We start from the raw sequence: 23,948 nt of genomic DNA, 5'->3' as shown, positions 1-23,948 counted from the left end.
CGTGTCCTAAAGCTTTGGTATTGGTTCCCACAAGTAAGGATGACGCCGTGGACCGGACACACCTATGTTGGAGAAAACAGAATTTATGTTTACCTGATAAATTACTTTCTCCAACGGTGTGTCCGGTCCACGGCCCGCCCTGGTTTTTTTAATCAGGTCTGATAATTTATTTTCTTTAACTACAGTCACCACGGTACCATATGGTTTCTCCTATGCAAATATTCCTCCTTAACGTCGGTCGAATGACTGGGGTAGGCGGAGCCTAGGAGGGATCATGTGACCAGCTTTGCTGGGCTCTTTGCCATTTCCTGTTGGGGAAGAGAATATCCCACAAGTAAGGATGACGCCGTGGACCGGACACACCGTTGGAGAAAGTAATTTATCAGGTAAACATAAATTCTGTTTTTCATCATGTCTTATAATTTACTACAAAAAAAATAATAAAATATGAGGAAAAAATGGAAAAAAACACACTTTTTCTAACTTTGACCCCCAAAATCTGTTACACATCTACAATCACCAAAAAACACCCATGCTAAATAGTTTCTAAATTTTGTCCTGAGTTTAGAAATACCCAATGTTTACATGTTCTTAGCTTTTTTTGCAAGTTATAGGGCCATAAATACAAGTAGCACTTCGCTATTTCCAAACCACTTTTTTTCAAAATTAGCGCTAGTTACATTGGAACCCTGATATCTGTCAGGAATACCTGAATATCCCTTGACATGTATATATTTTTTGTTAGAAGACAACCCAAAGTATTGATCTAGGCACATTTTGGTATATTTTATTCCACCATTTCACCGCCAAATGCGAGCAAATAAAAAAAAAACTTTACATTTTTCACAATTTTAGGTTTCTCACTGAAATTATTTACAAACAGCTTGTGCTATTATGGCACAAATTGTTGTAAAAGCTTCTTTGGGATCCCCTTTGTTCAGAAATAGCAGACTTATATGGCTTTGGCATTGCTTTTTGGTAATTAGAAGGCCGCTAAATGCTGCTGCGCACCACACGTAAATTATGCCCAGCAGTGAAGGGGTTACTTAGGTAGGTTGTAGGGAGCTTGCAGGGTTAATTTTAGCTTTAGGGTAGAGATCAGCCTCCCACCTGACACATCCCACCCCCTGATCCCTCCCAAACAGCTCTCTTCACTCCCCCACCCCACAAATGTCCCCGCCATCTTAAGTACTGGCAGAAAGTCTGCCAGTACTAAATAAAAGGAGTTTTTTTTTTTTTTTTTTATAAAAAAAATAAAATATTTTAGCTGTGATGGACTCCTGCCTTAGCCCCAACCTCCATGATCCCCCCCCCCCCAGCTCTCTAACCCTCTCCCCTATCTAATTGCGGCCATCTTGGGTACTGGCAGCTGTCTGCCAGTACCCAATTTGCCCAAAAACAAAAGTATTTTTTGCTCTTTTGCTTTTTTGGGGGGTTTTCTGTAGTGTAGCAGCCCCCCACAATACCCCTACAGCCCTCTCCCTCCCAGATCCTTTTATATTATTTAAAAAAAAATCTTTCCCCCCCCCTCTTCCCTCCTCATTGGTGTCAGTGGCCAGCTAATGCGCGCGCACGCGCGCCCCCCGCACGCTCCCGGCACCCGGCGTGCACATTGCACTTCTAGGAACCGGATGCCGGGTAGCGATGGGCCGCCCACCCGCCTCCCTGTTGCGCTCCCACCCACCAACGAACCGGCACCATCGCTACCGGTGCAGAGAGGGCCACAGAGTGGCCCTCTCTGCATCGGAGTCTTCTAAAAAGGTATTGCAGGATGCCTCCATATGGAGGCATCACTGCAATACCCTGAGAGCTGCTGGAAGCGATTGCGATCGCTTCCAGCACTCTCTTAGACAACTGACGTACCAGGTACGTCCATTGTCATTAACTACTTGTTAATGCATGACGTACCTGGTACGTCAGTTGTCATTAAGGGGTTAAAGGGACATGAAACCTTATTTTTTTCTTTGATGATTTAGGAAGAACATGCAATTTTAAACAACTTTCCAATTTACTTCTATTATCTAATTTACCTCATTTCCTTAAAATTCTTTGTTGAAAAGCATATCTAAATAGGCTCAGTAGCTGTTATCTGAATCATGAAAGAAACATGTTGGGTTTAATGTCCCTTTAAAGAACAATTAAATACAGTACAATTGCATAATCAACAAGTCCGTAATAAAAAGACAATGCAATAACACCCTTAACAACCAGCGATGTACCCTGTACGTTGCTGGCCTTTTAATGGGGCTTGATTTTTTTATAGCGCTATTTCAGGAGGCCTGAAAGAGGGAGGTCATAATAGTGCTGTCTTGCTACTGGAGGCGAGACCTGCGGTATTATTGGCCTAAAAAATCTTTAACCACCAGCGACGTACAGGGTACGTTCTGGTTGTTATGGGCTTAAATTAGCAGTAGATTTTTTTTCTGACAAATTTAAAAATTTACTTCAATTTTTCAGATCCCCTGTATCATGTGACAGCCATTAGCCAATCACAGACTCATATACGTGTACACTGTGATCTTTTGTGTATGGTCAGTAGTAGCTGCTGCCTCATACGGTGTAGATATATAGAAAAAAACTGCACAATTTGGATTTGGAAAGTCTCTTAAAACTGAATGCTCTATCTGAAAGTTTGAGTTTGACTTTAGTGTCTCTTTAATTAGTTAATGAGAAGTATGGAACTTCTTTTTCTATAAAAAATTATTTGTCTTTTTTCTACGCATCTTTGAGGGACAGATGTGGTCTGTGGGCCATAATGTAGTCCTGAATTTATTGGAAATTGAATACTTCTTGCTGTAGGTAAAAATTGTTCTTTGTCCCACATTCTCTAGAGAAGCCAAAAGGCAAAATCTGTAACTTAGGTTCTCATAATGCTGCAAATGATCTTAAACAGCTATTTTATTTGCAGCATTTGCAGGTTACAGAATTAGCTTTTTGGCTTCTCTAGGGAGCGCGTAAAGCTTAATTTTACACACAAAGCAAGAGATGTTATATTCTATTAAAGGGACACTAAACCCAAATTTATTTCTTTCATGATTCAGAGCATGCGATTTTAAGCTACTTTCTAATTTACTCCTATTGTCAATTTCTCTTTGTTCTCTTGGTATCTTTATTTGAAAAACAGGAATGTAAGCTTAGATGCTGGCCCATTTTTGGTTCAGCACCTGGGTAGGGGTTCCTGATAAGTGGCTAAATGTAGCGCTACCCAAGTGCTGAATCAAAAATGGGCCGGCTTCTAAGTTTACATTCCTGCTTTTTAAATAAAGATAGCAAGAGAACAAAGAAAAATTGATAATAGGAGTAAATTAGAAAGTTGCTTTAAATTGCATTCTCTGAATCATGAAAGAAACATTTGGCTTTAGCATCCCTTTAAGCTTATTCAACTGAGAGCACAATGTAGTAACAGTACTATGCTCCAACCAGTAGAAGTAATGGTATTAGTGGCTCTGATTTTTAGGATTACAAACATATGTGCAGTGTTCAGATGCAGCAAACCCCTCTCCTCAGTGCCAGCAGATTAATAAAGTTTTATTTTGCCCTGCCACCTGTGGAAAAGATTACAAGTCACGCGTTATGGTCTTTTTGCAATCAATTTCCATTGCACAGCTATTACAAGTCTTGAAAAATCACAATTGCGCAGGCACATTCGCCTTTTACACAACAATCCTTTCCGTGCTCGAAGAGCTGTATTTAACAGTTTTGCACAACATAAAAGTTTCATGAAACACTTCAAAAGTACAGTTACACTCATATTGTCACTGTCTATTGCACACAAAAGTTATAAGGGCTCAAAGATACGAGATCTCAGGTGTTAGAAAAAAAAAAGCCGACGCAGGGATTTCACATTGACGTACACATACATAGAGAAACATGCATTTATATGTATAGAGATATGTTTAACTATGGAGATCATGAAAATATTCCACATTACAATGTTATGCACATTAAACAATATATCCGAGGGATTTTCGAAGAGATATTCGCACATAGATTCGCACATAGATCTAGACATACAGTATATATGATATCTCGCTATACATAGATATGTGTCCAAAAATCATCACATATATAGAGAAATATTTATTTAGAAATAAATAGAACATATTCTGTTACAAAAATATTTTCGCAATATGAAATAATCACATTTTCATGCACACTTTTCGAGGAGAATACGTCATGGTCTTTGCGCAACAGATTAGGGTTTAATGTTTTTTCTCTATTTGTCTTCTCCATTGACTTCTTTGGGGAATACGTGAATGAGCACGCAATTTGGCTGTTTGGATTACGGGGCTTAACCCCCGCGCAAAATAAGTTATTTTGTAATAGCTGCACAACCCTAAATGCGAAAAAGCCATAACGTGTGCGGTGTTTTCGCAACTGATATGCCCTGTGTAAATCAAACCAACACAGCAGTAGAGCTGACTTTGTATTGCACATGCGAACACCACAAATTGCAGTAAAAATCTATTCTCTGCTGACAAACTGTCTTGTTTTTCGCTTGCTGTAAATTCTATTGAATCTTTACAGTGAGGGATAAAAATAATTCACTAAATAATTTAACACCATTTGCTATGAATATAAAATTCTGTTTTGTGTTATTGGGCTGCAGTTGTAGGAAAGAACTGATCATATGTCATTTTATTTGCTGTGTTGTGTCATTATTATAAACAGAGTCTTGTTGCAGGATGGTAATACATTCTCTTTAAGTCAATTTCAAGAGAAACAATCTCTTTATGTGCTTATTTATGTTCTTTTATAGTTCTAGAGCAGTGCTTTCCAAACTGTGTGTCGGGACACACTAGTGTGTCGGCAGCAGTGTGTAGGTGTGTCCCTGCTTCAGCACAAATTTTTTTAATTTATTTTTTTTTTTTAAATTGTTTTTTGGTTTCTGACTCTCCACCTGCCTGCTACGCATATCACATGGTTGACACGTGATTGATACCTAGTGGGTCACAGTCTCATCTTAACCAATTGGCGCAGCTCAGTGGGAACTGAAACTATTACCATAGGCGGATTTGGCGGCACATTAGCTCCTGACTGCATGTGTAGTCTCCTTAATTGGCTTTTAACTGCAAGTGTAGTCAGTGAGTGGGACAGCAGTGTGTTTGCAGCACGGGCAGTAGTCAGTCGGACTTACAGAGCTCTGAGGGTGACAGCTTTAAACGCTGAGCTGAAGTCAGAAGTCAGTTGGGGTTTTTTGCAACTAGCTCCCAGTAGTGCATTGCTGCTCCTGCTCTTGATATATGGATAGGAAGTGGAAGCTTAAAAATGCTTGATGATGAAATGTGAGTGTCTTTATCTAATATTACACCAAATATTATGAAACTGTGTTCATCCCATCAACCTCATACATCCCATTAAAATAGTAAGTAGCTATTGGTGGTGTTAAACTTTTTTTTAATTCTTGCACATAATTACATACTGTTACTTGTAAATGCATTTTGTTATTATATAATTTATGTATGTGTCCGTATCTTTTAAAACAAGTTGGTTTAACCTCCTTTTTGCTAGTACAACTGAATTACTGTGTCCCGAAATGATGTAGGTCTACAAAGTGTGTCACCGACATGAAAAGTTTGGAAAGCTCTGTTCTAGAGAAATGTTTCTTGATTTGATGGGAATGTTCTATCTGATGAGTCAAATTAAACTACTATGTGAGCCAGTGTATAGCAGAAGGTCTGTGAATCATTTAGGCACGTTTAGTTATATCAAGCTTATTTTGATAATGTCGCTTTTTGTAATGTATAAAGGACACTAAGGACATTTTAAAGAGACATGAAAATGCAAAATGAAAATGAATGAATGTGTTAGCGCATTTTATTACTGCACAGTTTCCAGCATATACTTATTTGCTTAAACCCTGCATAGGGGACTGGTGTTAACAAATTCATATATATGATTCAGATAGAGCATGCCATTTTAAGCAACTTTCTAATTTACTCCTATTATCAATTTTTCTTGCTATCTTTATATGAAAAAGAAGGCATCTAAGCATTTTTCTTGGTTCAGACTCTGGACAGCAGTTTTTGATTGGTGGATGAATTTATCCACCAATCAGCAAAGACAACCTAGGTTGTTCACCAAAAATGGGCTGGCATCTAATCTTACATTCTTGCATTTCAAATAAAGATACCAAGAGTATAAATAACATTTGATAATAGGAGTAAATTAGAAAGTTGCTTAAAATTGTATGCTCTATCTGAATCACAAAAGAAAAAATTTGGGTTCATTGTCCCTTGAAATGGACATGAAACCAAAATTTTTCTTTCTCTATTCAGATGCATCTTTAAACAACTTTCACATTATATTTGCTTCATTCTCTTGGTATCTTTTACACTACTGGAAGCTAGCTGAACATATCTGGCGAGTCAATGACAAGAGGCATTTATGTGCAGCCACCAACCAGCAGCTATCTCCCAGCAGTGCATTGTTGCTCCTTAACCTAACTAGGTATGCTTTTCAACAAAGGATAACAATAGAACAAATCAAATTATATATCAGAACTCAAATGGAAAGTTGCTTGAAATTGCATGTACTATCTGAATCATGAAAACTTAAATGTTGGATTTAAGACAGATTTGCACAGTTCCATTTGAGTGGAGTACAGCACCTAGGTTTTAAGCTATTATTACTTTATAAATAATGATTACATGTGGGTGAATGAACTGGTGACACAAATGTGTAACAAAGCAATTGTATTAGATCACTTTAAAAACCCCAACATTTTCTTTTGTGATTCAGACAGAACATACAATTTTTAAAAAGTTTCCAATTTACCTCTATTATCAAATGTGCTTCATTCCCATGGTATTCTTTGTTGAAGAGATACCTAGGTAGGCATCTGGAGCAATACATAGCAGGAAGTAGTTCTGCCATCTAGGGCTCTTGTAAATGGATAACAATCTTGCAAAAGTGCTGCCATATAGTGCTCCAGACATGTGTGCGCTCCTGAGCTTATGTCTCTGCATTTTTAACTAAAAGATACCAAGAGAAGAAAGACAATTTTATAGTAGACGTAAATTAGAAAGTGGTTTAAAATTGCTTGTCCTATCTGAGTCATAAAATAAAAATGTGGGTTTCATTTCTTTTAAGGGTAACAAAACATTGGTGAGAATGGCTTAGGCTTGATGCCTATTTTGTTGCTGGAATAGTAGCTGAGCCAGCCAATGGGAGAGCCAGTTGAGAAGGTGGCATCTGTGAGTGCCAATCCATAGTTGCCAACAGTTGAAAAGAGTTTCCAGGGGCACTTTGCAGCACAGCATTTAAGGCTGCAGGTTCCTGGAGAAAAGAGTTCTCCTTCCATGGGCTTCACCTCAAAAAACTCAATTCCAACAGCTGAAAACAATTTCCAGTGACCGTTTGCAACAAAGCAATTAACCCCTTTATGCCAGGGTGCAAGTGCTTAGAACGGAATGACGTTCCGATGTTGCTGGAAAATGAAATCACGCTTTTGTGCGATCCATTGATTTCAAGGCCTGGATTGGCTTATGGGGGACTGCCTATGCTGCTAGGCACGCCCACCAGTCTGATTTTTCATTGAGCAAAAAGGGGAGGCTGTAGGACGCCATATAAGGTAGGATGTTCCATGCTGTTCTAACGGTGTTAAAGCCTAGAGCTGTCAGGACGGCTAATGGCGTCTACGGGTTAAGTAACTAAGTTGCAAGGATATTGACCAAATCAACTGATGTTTTCCACCTATAAAAACCCAATGCAAATTGTGCACAACACACAAAATATGACCTTGTGTATTCTTCATCCTAACCTGTAAACTATAGCAGATTCACATATCCCATTTCACCAAATTACATATTTTATTTTATTTTTCTCCTGTTCTCCTAAAGTAAAGGGTAGAATACTCCACAATATGCAAGCAAATATACACATAAGACCAACAATGATCTAAATTCTGATTCCACCAGTCCCACGGTCACTTTAGGACAGCTGTTTACAATGTGGGACAGACTACCAGGATACATACCACAAGATTTAAAGGCAAAAAACAGACACCATAAATTGTGTCAGTATGAATTACTTTAGTTACACGTATCTGCTTTGTTTTTAATATACACGTTAAACAAACATATACTAAAATGCAGGACTAACCAGTTTAATACTGGACACCTGGCAACGCTAGGCCTTGTGGACTTCTTCATTAATAATTGGGCAAATGAAAAAATATTTTTAGAACTGACTACAATCTAATAGATTTTTCATTGTTTCTGCCTAGTGCAATTTATTAGAACAAACTGATTTTATTCTCTTCCAGGAAATCTATCACTGAGTAAAAATAAATATAGTAAGGGCAGTAGGTCCTAAGTGTAAGATGAAGCATGCGTACCAACTTGTAACTTGGCTTATAACTTAACAATGAGATCCAAGGCTCACTGCTGCCATTTGTGTACTGATTGGCTTTGAACAGACCCACGTTGTTAAAGGTCATAGACTGTGGGTTATAAATGTTGGCCGCAGAGCTTTATAGGTATAGAATAACATTTGGGCCATATCCTCTACGAGGCCTCATATCAAGAGAACAACACAAATTTGATAGTTGAAGTAAATTTAAAATTCTCTCAAAATTGCATGCTGGTCTTCACCATGAAAGTTTGATTCTCAGTTTTGTCTTGGTTGCGTATCTCTTGGTTTTAGTCAGGGTTTGTAAAACTCCTTACAAATGTTTCCTGGAACGTCTGTGATAGTCCTAAAATCTACAAAAGAGAAGAGTTTAGTGGGATGGAGCTGAATCACTTTCCCTATTGGATAGAACCCACCAAGGGAGCAACCTTTGTAGCCCACAGTATATCAATTTAATCCCATGCAAAGTGACCGTATAGCCCAGAATACCAGGCAATTCTTGTTTACTGTTTTTAAAGGGACAGTAAAGTCAAAATTAAACTTTCATGATTCAGATAGAACATGCAATTCTAAACAAATTTCTAATTTACTTATATTATCAAAGTTGCTTTGTTCTATTGTTATCCTTTATTGAAGACTAAACCTAGGTAGGCTGAGGTTAGGAGCGTACATGTATCTTTAGCAGTCAATGACAGCAGTGTTTGTAACTATGTATAACAATTCTATAAACAATGTTGCAAACACTGCTGCACGATTGGCTTAAGACACATGCATGCTCCTAAGCTCACCTAGGATTACTCTTTAACAAAGGATACCAAGAGAACAAAGCAAAATCCATAACAGAAGTACATTGGAAAGACATTTAAAATGATATGTTCTATCCAATCAATTTAGTTATGATATTACTGTCCCTTTAACTTATTTTTGCTGTCATGTCATTTACAAGTTTGAACAGTTTTACTTCAAATGTGGCTCTTCTGTTGAAATGATAGGAAAAAATAACCCAAGGTTCCATACAACATGTAAGCATGGGAATTCTGATAGATTTGATTTGATAGATAATCCCTCATTTATAGGGGGGAGATAGGGTCTGAAAGGTGAATTTATTTCATGTTTGTAAATTATCAGTGTACGATTAAAGGAACAGTCCACACCAGAATTATTATTGTGTAAAAAGATATATAATCCCTTTATTACCCATTCCCCAGTTTTGCATAACCAATACTGTTATATGAATACACATTTTACCTCTGTGATTACCTTGTATCTAAGCCTCTTCAAACTGCCCCCTTATTTCAGTTCTTTTGACAGACTTGCATTTTATCCAATCAGTGCTGACTCCTAGGTAACTTCACGTGCATGAGCTCAATGTTATCTATATAACACACATGAACTAATGCCCTCTAGTGGTGAAAAACTCAAAATGCATTCAGATTAGAGGCGGCCTTTCAAGGTCTAAGAAATTATCATATGAGCCTACCTAGGTTTAGCTTTCAACTAAGAATACCCAGTGAACAAAGCAAAATTGGTGATAAAAGTAAATTTGAAAGTTGTTTAAAATGACATGCCCTGGTTCTGCCCAGGTTTCCGGAGGAGGAGCACAGGTGTGTGGTCAGGTGCTCAGGTGCCGCACCTGTGCTGATCTAACTTTCCACACAAGCCCTTGGCGAGATTCGCGCTCAAACCCTTTGATCCTGGGCGGCTTGGAGCAAGAAACTATCGCTCCGGAAACCCTATAGTGCCATAACAATGCACTAAGGCTGCGTTCTGCAGCTACTGATAGGACCCGACTATGTCTAAATATCAGCATACCTTTTGCCTACCACCTTAGCCTTCCTATTGCAAGTACTCTGATTGCATGGAGCCCGGTCCTGTACGTTAACCGATGGTTTCCAAGACTCTACTGCAAACTGACAGAATTGGCTGGTACTTCTATTACCTAGAACCGTACAGACGTACTCACTTTTACTCTTCACCTATCCTGGTTCTTTCTACACGGCTGAGAAAGCCGCGCAACTTACACTCTCATCCTGTTCGGGATTGATCTTTGGCAACTCCTGCTATCTGCCGTATAGATTGCTGTCTAACTAAAGATGACTTTACCTGAAACATCAGGGGCTTAACTGCCTGTTCTATCTTTGTCCCTAAGAACAGTGAAATACACTCGTGGAGTCTGCCTGGGTTGAAGCTGTTTTCTCTGCCCCCCCCCTCCCACCGGTGCTGCGTGAGGGGCGAGGGCTTTCCCTGCGCCCTGGGGCGCTTTCCTGGATCTGCGAGTCCTTGGTGCTGTACCTTTTGCCATATTTGAAATACAGGAGACATACCTGAGGAGCTCGAGTGTCCTGCTTCTGTTCCTGCTGCCTCCCCCTCCCACCGTTGCTGCGCGAGGGGGGCGGACTGTCTCCACGCCTGGTTGTGCTTCGGCAGATTACCGCCTGTCTCCTCTCTCCTGCTGGTAACAGATATCACGGCCGGGACTCTTCTGACTGGTAACTGGAAATTGTTCTTTGCTCTGTTCTCTGAATTGGCGCTCTCCCTCCCACCGGTGTTGCGAGAGGGAGATCTGCCGCGGTCCTGGTTACCTCTCCCCATAGGTCACGACAGGTGTTCCTGGACTTTTTTCTTTTGCTTCTTAATAATAAGTTAAAAAGGTTTTTGTTTTTGCTTAGCCATGGATCTACCCAATTAACTAACTGTTGCAAAAGTTGATTGTATAAGTATACCTGTTAACAGGCTGATATTTCTGTGCGCTACAAGAGATTCTTTGTATCAGAAAGCAATGTTTTTCTTATCATTATAGAAACGCTAAGATTGTTAAGCTACTCTAAGCAGTTTAAGTTTACTGCAGCTCAAGTTTAATAGACCTACCAATGTTACTAATTGTTGCAACTTGTTTATAACATATCTGCTAAAATGTAGGTAGTGAAAGAGAAAGCCATTTAACACTTAGCTGAATAACCTCAATCTGTTTAAATCTTATATGGTGCATATACCAATATTTATATGTGTTTACCTCACGCTTTCTCACCTTTTTTGTTCCCCTCTATAGCTAAAAGTAACGTTAGAAAACAAAACCTCTCTAAGTATAAGTTGTTGTATGATGTGAGGTCTTTCCCTCTCTTTGTATAAGTATCCATTCAATTAGAATATACTATTCTCCTGAAGTTGGAAATACTAGTCTTGCTTACTTTAAAGGAAAGTTATTTATACAGGAGGTATATTCTACACCTTAGTGCTGAAAAGAGTCTTTTTATAACTATAGGCCTTATAGCTTGCTGTGATTTCTATTAGTAAATATCTTAAATACCTATTACTTGCTCAAATACAATTTCAACAGTAATGACGTATACCTATTTTCTAGTACATGTTTAATTTTCTAGTTGAGTAACATTTTGAACCTATTCAAAAATTATATTGAACACAGAGAAGGAGGGGGAAAGTGAGAGAGAGGGAGAGGGATAAGAGAAGAAAAATAGACACTAACTCTCAGGGCTACATACATTAGACATAGGCCATATATTTTACTCTAAGATATCTCAGAAAGACATATTCAATACACTTATCCCCTTAAATCTAATTTTTTCTCATACCATATATGCAACTATAAATTACATTTAAATTTACTCTAAAGGTATCCCAAAAACCTATCTAGAATATTTAAGAAATACTGAATTGAAAAGAGGGAGGGAGCAGAAAGCGTAAAAGGAGGAGACTAAGTATAAGCAATTGAAGCTCTCTGTAACAGTGGCCCTATATATAAAATAAATATATATCCCCTTGCTGACAACTTGACTGTCTCCCTTTATTAATTAATTCACTCCACTTTTTTGCAATTCACATTTTTTCTTTTCTTTTTTTTTTTTTTTTTTTTCTCTCCACCTTCACGCACCAATTCACAATTTTTACACTTTAATTCTCCCACACACTCCCTTTCCTTTTCTCTTTTTTTTTTTTTCTTCCTTCGCCCGCCGGGGTCTTACCCCCCCTTCTTTTTTCCCATTTTTTGCCCTTCACTAAACACACAACCCCACAAATATATGGACAAATTTTTACACTTGCACTCTAAAAATTCACCCGCAGTCATGTCGGCTAGGCAAAGGGATAAAAAGCAGAAAAGTGCTTCAGAAGCCCTAACAGAGGTGCAGACACCTTCTCGTGACTTCCATAGCTTACATGAGCCTTACGATATGCAGTCTCTAGTCCTTAATATTTCTTCGGCTCTTACACCCAAGTTTGATTCTCTTAAGTTAGAGATCAAACAGGACATAGCTCAGTTAACCTCAGAAGTTAAACAATTCTCTGAAAGATTCACTGAGATAGAACAAAGAGTTTCAGATCTGGAAGATAACATTTTAACTTATAACACTAAGCTTGAATCCATGTCTGTGGCCTTGCTTAAAGCACAAAATAAAGTAGAAGATCTAGAAAACCGCGCAAGGCGAAATAACTTGAGAATAATTGGGGTCCCCGAACTACAACAATTTGAAGATCTGAATAAGTTAATCACAAATATACTTCCGGCCTTATTAAAACTTCCTGAGACCCACCACAACATCATTGTAGAACGTGTACATAGGATAGGATCACTATCCCTTTCTAAAAACAACACCAAACCTAGACCAATAATAGCTAAATTTTTGAACTACCAGGACAAACTTATTTTTTTACAGGCCTTTCGCAAACAGCAGCCTATATATCTGGGTGAAACTAAAATACTATTATTCCAGGATTATGCAGCAGAAACAGCTTTAAGAAGAAGAGAATTAGCTCCAATATGCACAAAATTCATACAGAAAGGGCTCCGAGCAACTATTTTACATCCTGCTAGGCTTAGGTTAGCGATTCACAATACTATACAATTTTTTGACACTGCCTCTGCAGCAGAATTATTTTTTAATAAAAATTGTTCTTCAGGCCTAGTGACCTCTTAGAGCTAAGTGGTAAAGCATAAGATTAATTTTTTGATTTATGTCTCGGGTTCTTCAGTGCTGGGAATCAGACGACATAGACGATTGCCGTCTGTTATGTGTATGTTTTTTCATTATATTTTTTTTTTTTTTTTTTTTCCTCTCCCGTTCCTCTCTTTCCTTTCCTTCCTTTCTCTGTCCCTCCCCAATCCTATAGATGACATATATGTACAATAGAGTTAAATTTACATCCTGGAACATAGGTGGTTTAACATCTCCTATAAAAAGAAAAACGATAATAAATTATCTTAAGAAAATTAACACCTCCGTGGCACTCTTACAAGAAACCCATCTTAAATCCGAAGAAGTTCTTAAACTCAAATCCACATGGGTTAATGAGGTCTTTTTTTCCCCTAGTATAACACGCAAAGCAGGAGTGGCCATTCTACTTGGTAAGAAACTTAACTACGAAGTTGTCTATAATGAAACAGATCTTGAAGGAAGATAACTTATCCTTAAAATTAAAATTGTTAATACGTTATATACGCTATGTAATATATATGCTCCAAATGTTTTTAATTTGACCTTTTGGGACACTCTACAGGCGAGGCTCATGTCGTGTGCGGAGGGTTTCCTGATTATGGGAGGGGACTTCAATATGGCACCCCAGTATCCTATGGATAGGCTCAGGCAGAAGGGCTTTTTGGGAAAAACAAAAAGAGATAATCTTGAGTCAAAACTTTTTTCTAGAATGTTTAATAACTTACGTGTGCGCGACATTTGGAGACTTCATAACCCCGATATTCGGGAATTTACATGCCTCTCTAAAGCACATAAATCCCTCTCGCGAATTGACCTATTCCTTGTGGATGAAAGATTATGTAATCAGAAGGCCCGTCCTCAAATTCTGCCTATTACGATATCTGACCATGCTCCTATCTGTTTTGAGCTCGGCATTGCTAGAACTCCCACAAATAATCGTTTTTTTTTCCCTACTTTCTTAGCCTCAAATGCTAAATTTAGAAATTGGCTCGAACTTAAATGTCGTGACTTCGCTCTATTTAACACCGAGGCTAGAAATCGTCCTGACTTATTCTGGGAGACTGCTAAAGCAGTACTAAGGGGCGAGATTATGTCATATACTATTAGGCGTACCAAGAAACTTAAACTTCAAGAGAATCAATTAGTACGGACGGTTACAAATGCATATAATCGGTACCTAATCGAAAAAACCCCACAGAACTGGGCCAAATATACTACTGCACTGGGAGAGAGGGATACATTTCTATTATATAAAACCACACAAAAAGATATTAGGTTTCATGCAAAATTGCATAAATATGGGAACAAGACGGGCAAACTCTTAGCCAAACTCTTTAAACAGGATGTAGGTTCCCAGGTAATAGATTCTCTACTAGTAGAAGGCCAAAGGTTTAGAACATCAGAAGAACTCATTCAAATTTTCTTTGACTATTACAAGGACATATATTCCCTCAGAACTTCTAATATTAAGGAGCGTGAAGATTTTTGGAGTAAGATCTCTTACCCGTCACTGATGCCCTCATCACTCCAGGATCTTTACTCTCCTATTACCGAATTAGAAGTGTCTAACTTAATTAAAAATCTTCCACATAATAAAGCTCCTGGTCCAGACGCACTCCCCAATGAATTCTATAAGATACTTTCCCCTACTATAACACCTTATATTACTTCTTTATTCAACCATATATACATTGATGGGAATGAGCCTACATCTAATTTTTCAGCTTCTTACACTACTCTGATATTAAAGAAGGGAAAAGATCCAGCTATGAAGGAATCGTACAGACCTATCGCCCTTATTAATACAGATTACAAAATATTAACTTCTATATTGGCCCAACGTCTCCAATCTCTTCTCCCTACCATTATCAATACGGACCAGGCTGGCTTCATGAAGAATAGAAACTCTGCAGCCAAAATTAGGCAGCTATTACTTACGATAGATTACTTTATGGGAGGCGAAGGTTGTGAACAATTACACAAAGAAACCAACTTAGATATGGCCATTTTAGCCATAGATGCCGAGAAGGCTTTTGATTCAATACATCATGATCATTTGCTATTTTCCTTGGAACAATTTGGATTAAAAGGGAATTTCATCAAATTTATCGAAAAATTATATCAGAAGGCCTCTACATGTCTAATAGTGAATGGTCAATTATCTCCTCCCATAACCTTGTACAGAGGAACTAGGCAAGGGTGCCCATTGTCCCCTCTTCTTTTCAATATATCAATTGAATCTTTAGCGATATCCATTAGACACCAACTAGAAGGAATAAAAATACGTAACAAGGAATTAAAAATTTCACTTTACGCAGACGATATACTTATATACATGTCTAATACCTCCGTCAACATACCTAGATTCCTTTCAATAGTACAACAATTTGGATCTTTTGCTGGTTATAAAATAAATACAACAAAATCCGAATTGCTTTGGATTAAACAAGCAGGTAACTCATCTATGAATATACCCTTTACTATAGTTCATGATTCCTTTAAGTATCTAGGTATAACTGTATCTTCCAATCCAGATAGATGGTACTCTCTTAACATAATCCCAATTCTAAATAAAGTTAAAGATACTTTTAAAAACTGGCACTCTTTCCCTCTCTCCTTGTCTGGACGTATAGCAGCATATAAGATGATTCTTTTACCCAAAATACTATATGTATTTCAGAATATTCCCCTTCTTTTAAAGAAGAAGGAATTAATGTTATTTAACTCCCAGTTGACCTCTTTCTTATGGCAGAATAAGAAGCCCAGAATTTCTTTGGCAAAACTCTCTCTCCCAGTGCAATATGGTGGTCTCGCCTTGCCAGATCTTAAACTTTATAACTATGTTTTCTTAGCTCGCATAGTGACGGATTGGCTGTTCTTAAAAAACTATGTGACTGATAACGATCTCGAAAAAAATATTTCGAGTCCTCTCTCTCTTGTGGCTCTTATCCACGCTGATACTGCTTGTATTCCGTCTGAAATAAAAAAAGCGAAATCCTTATACAATCCAATCTTAGCATGGAGAAAGATCTGTAACTTGCTAGCTATAGAATATCGTGTATCGAGGTATATCCCATTTTCAGGGAACCCTCAATTCCAAGCAGGTCTTCTCTCCACTATCTTCGCAAAATGGAGGGAGGAGGGCTTATCTGAGGTACATCAGCTATTAGACAGGGGAAAGAACTGCATTAAGTCATTTGATATGCTTAGAACAGAATTTAACCTCCCGCATAGAAATTTCTTTGCTTACCTGCAGGCCAGACATTATGTTTTAAAACTTACAAATGATTATGGGTGGAACTGGTCTTTAGGTACCCTTGAGAACTGGCTAGTACTAGTTAAAAATGGACTTATATCAATCACTCTCGCCTATACAATCTTGATTTCTAAGACAGGTACAATCAACACTGATAGAATCTCTCTTAAATGGGCTACACTACTGAATTATGAATTGGATCCTAAAATACCTTATAACTCAATCCAAGAAGTTAGTCGTGCAACTCCTTCCGCGGATTGGAGGGAGTCGCACGTGAAATTACTGTATATGTCTTATTTCACCCCAGAAAAGGGATTCAAATGTGGGACTATAAACTTTAGTATTTGCCCTAAGTGTTCCCTCCCACAGGCGAACCTTCTGCACATGATATGGACCTGCCCAAGGATTAGAAATATATGGCTCAAAGTTCAATTTTGGCTTCGTAAAATTCTTACTGATACTTCTATACGTCTATCAGCAAAGAATGTAGTTTTCATGTTAAAATCGGGAAAGGACCAACCTGGTATTAAACTTATCAATCTTGTCATACTGACTGTTAGATATCTTATATTAAAAAAATGGAAAATGCACACAGTTCCTAGTATCTCGGAAATTAAAAATTGTTTAAAAAAACAATGCACTCTCGAACAACTTGATATCAACACCGATAAAGAAGAAGAGATTGTTAGATTTTTTCTTAAATGGTCACCATTTATTAAAGCACTCCCACCTTCCGAAATTGAATATTTAATATATCATCTTCGCAACTCTGATCTGGTCCTATTAGGAATCTGGTAAACAATTTTTCTTTTGTCCACTCCCCATGCTCCTTCCCTCCCTTCCCCCTCCTTTTTTTTTTTTTTTTTCTTTTTTTCTCTCCCCCTGACTTTGTTTTGGTTTGTTTCTTTTCTGTTTGGTTTTGTCTTGTTCTGTTTTTGTCTTTGTATAAAACATGGAAAAATCAATAATGTGTAATTGAAACCTGTAAAAGTTATCAAATTACATGCAATTATATTGTGTATCTTATTATTTTCCTTTGAATACCCCGTTTGGGGTCTAAATTTACTTGTACATGTATTACGCATTGTTGTAAATAAAAGATTTATAAAAAAAAAAATGACATGCCCTATTTGAATCATGAAAGTTTATTTTGGACTTGACTGTCCCTTTAACACAAGAATGCATGGGAGTCTGCAGAATTTTTTTCTTGAGAGGAATGTTATTTTTCCTGAGCAAAAAAAAATTAAAAAAAATTGGTGGCAATTTATGCAGCAAGAGACAGTTGCTTGTTGTATATCTGTGCTGCACATGATTTTCAAAATGTCGGCTCATGGCTAATTGGCATTAAAACAAAAGTGACTGAAGTGGGTGTTTATCCTTTGATATAAATTGTAAAATTCCGATGGGGGGGGACTTTTTCCCCTTCTTGTTTTCCGCCTCTGGATGCCCATGCAGAAGATATTCCTTCTTGTCCTTCTCAGCAGATGCCCATGCAGCAGATATTCCTTCTTGTCCTTCTCAGCAGATGCCCATGCAGCAGATATTCCTTCTTGTCCTTCTCAGCAGATGCCCATGCAGCAGATATTCCTTCTTGTCCTTCTCAGCAGATGCCCATGCAGCAGAAATTCCTTCTTGTCCTTCTCACCAGATGCCCATGCAGCAGATATTCCTTCTTGTCCTTCTCAGCAGATGCCCATGCAGCAGAAATTCCTTCTTGTCCTTCTCAGCAGATGCCCATGCAGCAGATATTCCTTCTTGTCCTTCTCACCAGATGCCCATTCAGCAGATATTCCTTCTTGTCCTTCTAACCAGATGCCCATGCAGCAGATATTCCTTTTTGTCCTTCTCACCAGATGCCCATGCAGCAAAAATTCCTTCTTGTCCTTCTAACCAGATGCCCATGCAACAGATATTCCTTCTTGTTCTCCTCACCAGATGCCCATGCAGCAGAAATTCCTTCTTGTCCTCTCTCACCACATGCCCGTGCAGCAGAAATTCCTTCTTGTCCTCTCTCACCACATGCCTATGCAACAGATATTCCTTCTTGTTATCCTCACCAGATGCCCATGCAGCAGATATTCCTTCTTGTCCTTCTCACCAGATGCCCATGCAGCAGATATTCCTTCTTGTCCTTCTCACCAGATGCCCATGCAGCAGATATTCCTTCTTGTCCTTCTCACCAGATGCCCATGCAACAGATATTCCTTCTTGTCCTCTCACCAGATGCCCATGCAGCAGAAATTCCTTCTTGTTCCCCTCACCAGATGCCCATCCAGCAGAAATTCCTTCTTGTCTTCCTCACCAGATGCCCTGGTCCTTTAACCGCACCCTTAGTGACATCATGATCTACCTGTCAGTCACTAAATCAGATTTGATGATATTGTCAATAATGATTATTTCCCCTATGCCATCCACTAATGCTTGGCTTCAGTTTCCACCTAATGGTCATATTAGTGCATGTTAGTTGTGGGCACTATCATTAGCTTACTGTTTTGTTATTCGCATGTTAATTACAGTATATGAAAACAATGAATGCAAAAGAAAACCAGAGTACTGATTTCTAATCTATTTCTGTTATGTGTCTAGTGAACAAATATGTGGCAAGAATCTTCACTGGCAGTGCAAATGGCAGTGGGACAGATGCAGATGTTTTTCTGAATATCTTTGGAGAAAATGGAGATACAGGTAAACAAGTATAATGTGATAAACAATATAATGTTATAATTTTCTGTTTTTAAAAAAAATAGCTATTACCATCTATTGTGTCAGGACAATTTGCCTAGTCACTAGCCGGAAACAGAAACAAACTAAGCAGCCTTTCAGCTTTAAATAACTCAAAATCTGCAAGGCTTGAAAAAATATGTCCAACTTACACTATTAACAGCCAAAGCCCTCTTCCATATGAGTAACAACCTACTATTTTCTAGTCCGGTAGTGGTGAAACTATGGAATATGTGCCGATGGTGATACTTGCTAACATTCTGTATTTGGGCTACCCCATATTGCTTGGGTTCATTGGCTGCAATTGTAGCACTTAATGTAATTTTCTAACAAATGCATGCTACATATCTGCTATAAAACTCTTAATTTGTCTGAATAAAGGATCTTTTAGTTTATTTTTTTCTAGGTTACCTTTAAACACACACACACACACACATATATACCTGTATGTATGTGTATATATACAGTATATATATAAATACACAGTATCTCACAAAAGTGAGTAAACACCTCACATTTTTTTAAATATTTTATTATATCTTTTCATGTGACAACACTGAAGACATTACACTTTGCTACAATGTAAAGTATTGAGTGTACAGCCTGTATAACAGTGTAAATTTGCTGTCCCCTCAAAATAACAACACACAGCCATTAATGTCTAAACCATTGGCAACAAAAGTGAGTACACCCATAAGTGGAAATGTCCAAATTGGGCCCAAAGTGTCAATATTTTGTGTGGCCACCATTATTTTCCAGCACTGCCTTAACCCTCTTGGGCATGGAGTTAACCAGAGCTTCACAGGTTTCCACTGGAGTCCTCTTCCATTCCTCTATGATGACATCACAGAGCTGGTGAATGTTAGAGACCTTGCGCTCCCCCACCTTCCATTTGAGGATGCCCCACAGATGCTCAATAGGGTTTAGGTCTGGAGACATGCTTGGCCAATCCTTTACCCTCAGCTTCTTTAGCAAGGCAGTGGTCGTCTTGGAGGTGTGTTTGGGGTCGTTATCATGTTGGAATACTGCCCTGCGGCCCAGTCTCCAAAGGGAGGGGATTATGTTCTGCTTTAGTATGTCACAGTACATGTTGGCATTCTTGGTTTCCTCAATAAACTGTAGCTCCCCAGTGCTGGCAGCACTCATGCAGGCCCAGACCATGACACTCTCACCACCATGCTTGACTGTAGGCAAGAAACTCTTGTCTTTGTACTCCTCACTTGGTTGCCGCCATTCACGCTTGACGCCATCTGAACCAAATAAGTTTATCTGGGTCTCATCTGACCACAGGACATGGTTCCAGTAATCCATGTCCTTAGTCTGCTTGTCTTCAGCAAACTGTTTGCAGGCTTTCTTGTGCATCATCTTTAGAAGAGACTTCCTTCTGGGACGAAAGTCATGCAGACCAATTTGATGCAGTGTGCGGTGTATGGTCTGAGCACTGACAGGCTGACCCCCCACCTCTGGATATGACGCTGAGCATGTGCACTCAACTTCTTTGGTAGACCATGGCGAGGCCTGTTCTGAGTGGAACCTGTCCTGTGAAACCACTGTATGGTCTTGCCCACCGTGCTGCAGCTCAGTTTCAGGGTCTTGGCAATCTTCTTATAGCCTAGGCCATCTTTATGTAGAGCAACAATTCTTTTTTCTCAGATACTCAGAGAGTTCTTTGCCATGAGGTGCCATGTTGAACTTCCAGTGACCAGTATGAGAGGGTGTGAGAACAATAACACCAAATTTAACACACCTGCTCCCCATTCACACCTGAGACCTTGTAACACTAACAAGTCACATGACACCGGGGAGGGAAAATGGCTAATTGGGTCCAATTTGGACATTTCCACTTAGGGGTGTACTCACTTTTGTTGCAAAGTTTGCCAACGGTTTAGACATTAATGGCTGTGTGTTGAGTTATTTTGAGCGGACAGCAAATTTACACTGTTATACAGACTGTACACTCACTACTTTACATTGTAGCAAAGTGTCATTTCTTCAGTGTTTCACATGAAAAGATATAATAAAATATTTACAAAAATGTAAGGGGTGTACTCACTTTTTTTTTAGATACTGTATATATATATATATATATAATAAAATTATATAAACAAATTGACTGGCGAACCAGTCTTGAAAGTGAGGTGTCTGTATGAATTTAGCAAAATAAGTATAATGCTAAAGGTACTGTCGTAGCTGGAATAAATTATAACCCACAAAAGTTCATAGAAGCCATAATGCAGGGGTCCGCACTGCGTATTAAACCCGTAGCCGGCAATGTGTGAGTCTATATATAAAGTTGAAAACCAGCAATACCAATGCGCTGAAAAGATACAAGCTTTAGAAACTAGCGGTATGTTCACTCACCCTCCACAGATGAAGATGTGAAGAATCTGCAATCAATCTCGAGCTGTAGTGGGAATAAACCGGTATCCTAAGGTAGCATACTTGCACAGACAGTGAAAACTTTTCTTTCCGTGCTAGCTCTGTGTGGCGTACCACATGCTCAGGAACTGGCCAATCCGCTTACTCTTGGTGACGTCACTGTCAGCTGGGGGACTTCGTAACCAATCAAATGGTACAGTCCTTCTCTTGACGATTCTCCGTGTCGAGCACCTTGTATCCAATTCACAAGGTGATATCTACGATGACGTCACCGTCAGCTGGGGGACTCCGCGACCAATCAGATGGTGCAGTCCTGTTGCCGAAAAACTCTTCTTTTTAAAAATTCCACATCCGAGTCTCAAAGGTACTCTTTGTATAATGGGGGTTAATGACACAATACCGCAGTTCACAGCTATATCAGCTATATCATAGTTTAAGCGCAAGTCCTGGAGGAGGTTATAACTAGGTATCCCATAGACTTGAAAGGTTCTTGATCCAGGCAAAAAAAGTGGAATCCCCACAATCCACGAAAATATGAAAAAAGAAATATATCCGGAACAAGAGTTTGAAAATCAGTTGTAGCTTTATTCCTTAAAATTGTATGATAACAACATACAACAACACAGGGTTAGTGAAGACGAAAAAACTTCTGACCGGTTTCGGTCGTATTGACCGTAATCATAGAATGACACCTGTTGGGGGGTGTGCCCTTTTAAGTCTGACACTATATGTTGATTGGTTAAAAACAACAAGACTTCAAAACTTAACCCTATACATACCATAATAACATTCTGTGCAGATTGTTAACACTTAGTAAATAAATAAATAAACAAAGATGAAGATATATAGTACAAATAATAATACTTATAACTTAAATATTATATACATATATACACTTTATATATTTGGGATGCCAATGATTTTAGAAATTAAACAAAGGAGAAACACATTATGAATTATAAATTATAATTGACTGGACACTTATATGAAATGACTATTATTTAAGTATATATATACACATGCATGCATGCATACATATACATACATGCATATATACATACACACATACAAACATACAGACCCACACCTACATACACATATACATACACCTGTACATGTATATGCAGAGTTTTACTATCTACCCTACACGTAGGCTCCATACTACATACTACATGCCATACTAGATATTCAACCAAATTTAAACTGGGTTCATAAGGCATATTATATCCACAAACAGATCACTGTCAAATAATATTAATACATCAAAAAAAGGGGGGATCTATCTGTCATGAATTACTGAACAGATTTGTGGATAAAAAATGTATATGGTCCTATGCAAAGGGGCGACAGTTGTGTGAATGTCAAAACAATTGGGAAAATAAGAATGTGTGTATATAGCTTAATTAGAGTGTCCTGTAACTGATCCTGTGACACCCATCTTCCACCACCTCCCTAAGGTACACAAGAGTCTTACCAATATCAAGGGAAGACCCATAGTGGCAGGTATTGGCTCTCTTTTAGAGCCACTGTCCAAATGGGTTGATGATTTACTGCAACCTATGTTGACCCTATTACCAAGCTATATCAGGGATACATCACATGTCTTACAGAGGTTGGAGCCAGTGGTTTGGAGGGAGGAGTACAGCTGGTTGACAATTGATGTTGTATCACTGTACTCCTCGATCCCCCACACACAAGGTCTCCAAGCTATTGAATTTTTTTTTAATCTTTTCTCTGATTTATCATGTGAATCCAAAGGTTTGGTTGTCAGGATTGTGAAATTTTTATTGGAACACAATTTCTTTATGTTCCAAGGACGCTACTACCTCCAGAGACGTGGCACCGCTATGGGGGCAAAGTTTGCCCCCTCATATGCCAACCTTTTTATGGGTTGGTGGGAGCGGTGCCATGTCTATGGAGGTAGTACCTCTGGATTTAATCACATTGTTTTGTACGTCCGCTTCATTGATGATTTGCTTATTGTTTGGTCCTCGGACCAACAATCGGCAAAAGAATTTGTTGAGCAACTAAACATCAATGAGGTGGGAATACAGTTCACATGTGAGTGGCAGAAAGAAACAGTTAATTTCCTGGATGTTACCCTTATAGGAGAGACCCAGGAAGGCAGGGTCAACTCAGCTCTCTATCGGAAACCTATCTCAGGAAACAATCTCCTTCATGCCCGCAGTTGCCATCCACGGCACGTTTTTAAAGGAATTGCTAAAAGTCAGTTCCTGCGGGCAAAGAGGAATTGTACGAAAGAAGAAGCTTTCCAAAGAGAGAGCAGAGAT

The 23,948-nt window shown here is 38.6% G+C and overlaps 1 protein-coding gene across 1 annotated transcript in view; it reads left to right on the top strand.

Moving 5' to 3' along the window:
- Positions 1 to 23,948, top strand: part of LOXHD1 (lipoxygenase homology PLAT domains 1) — a 666,378-nt gene that overhangs the window by 279,763 nt on the left and 362,667 nt on the right. Inside the window, exon 11 of the mRNA XM_053701077.1 lies at positions 19,144 to 19,242. Within this exon, the coding sequence (XP_053557052.1) occupies positions 19,144 to 19,242 (99 nt within the window). The remainder of the gene's footprint in view (positions 1 to 19,143; positions 19,243 to 23,948) is intronic.

This window comes from Bombina bombina, chromosome 2 (genome assembly GCF_027579735.1).
Source record: "Bombina bombina isolate aBomBom1 chromosome 2, aBomBom1.pri, whole genome shotgun sequence".
Taxonomy (NCBI): domain Eukaryota; kingdom Metazoa; phylum Chordata; class Amphibia; order Anura; family Bombinatoridae; genus Bombina; species Bombina bombina.
This window is presented reverse-complemented; position numbering and strand designations above follow the sequence as displayed.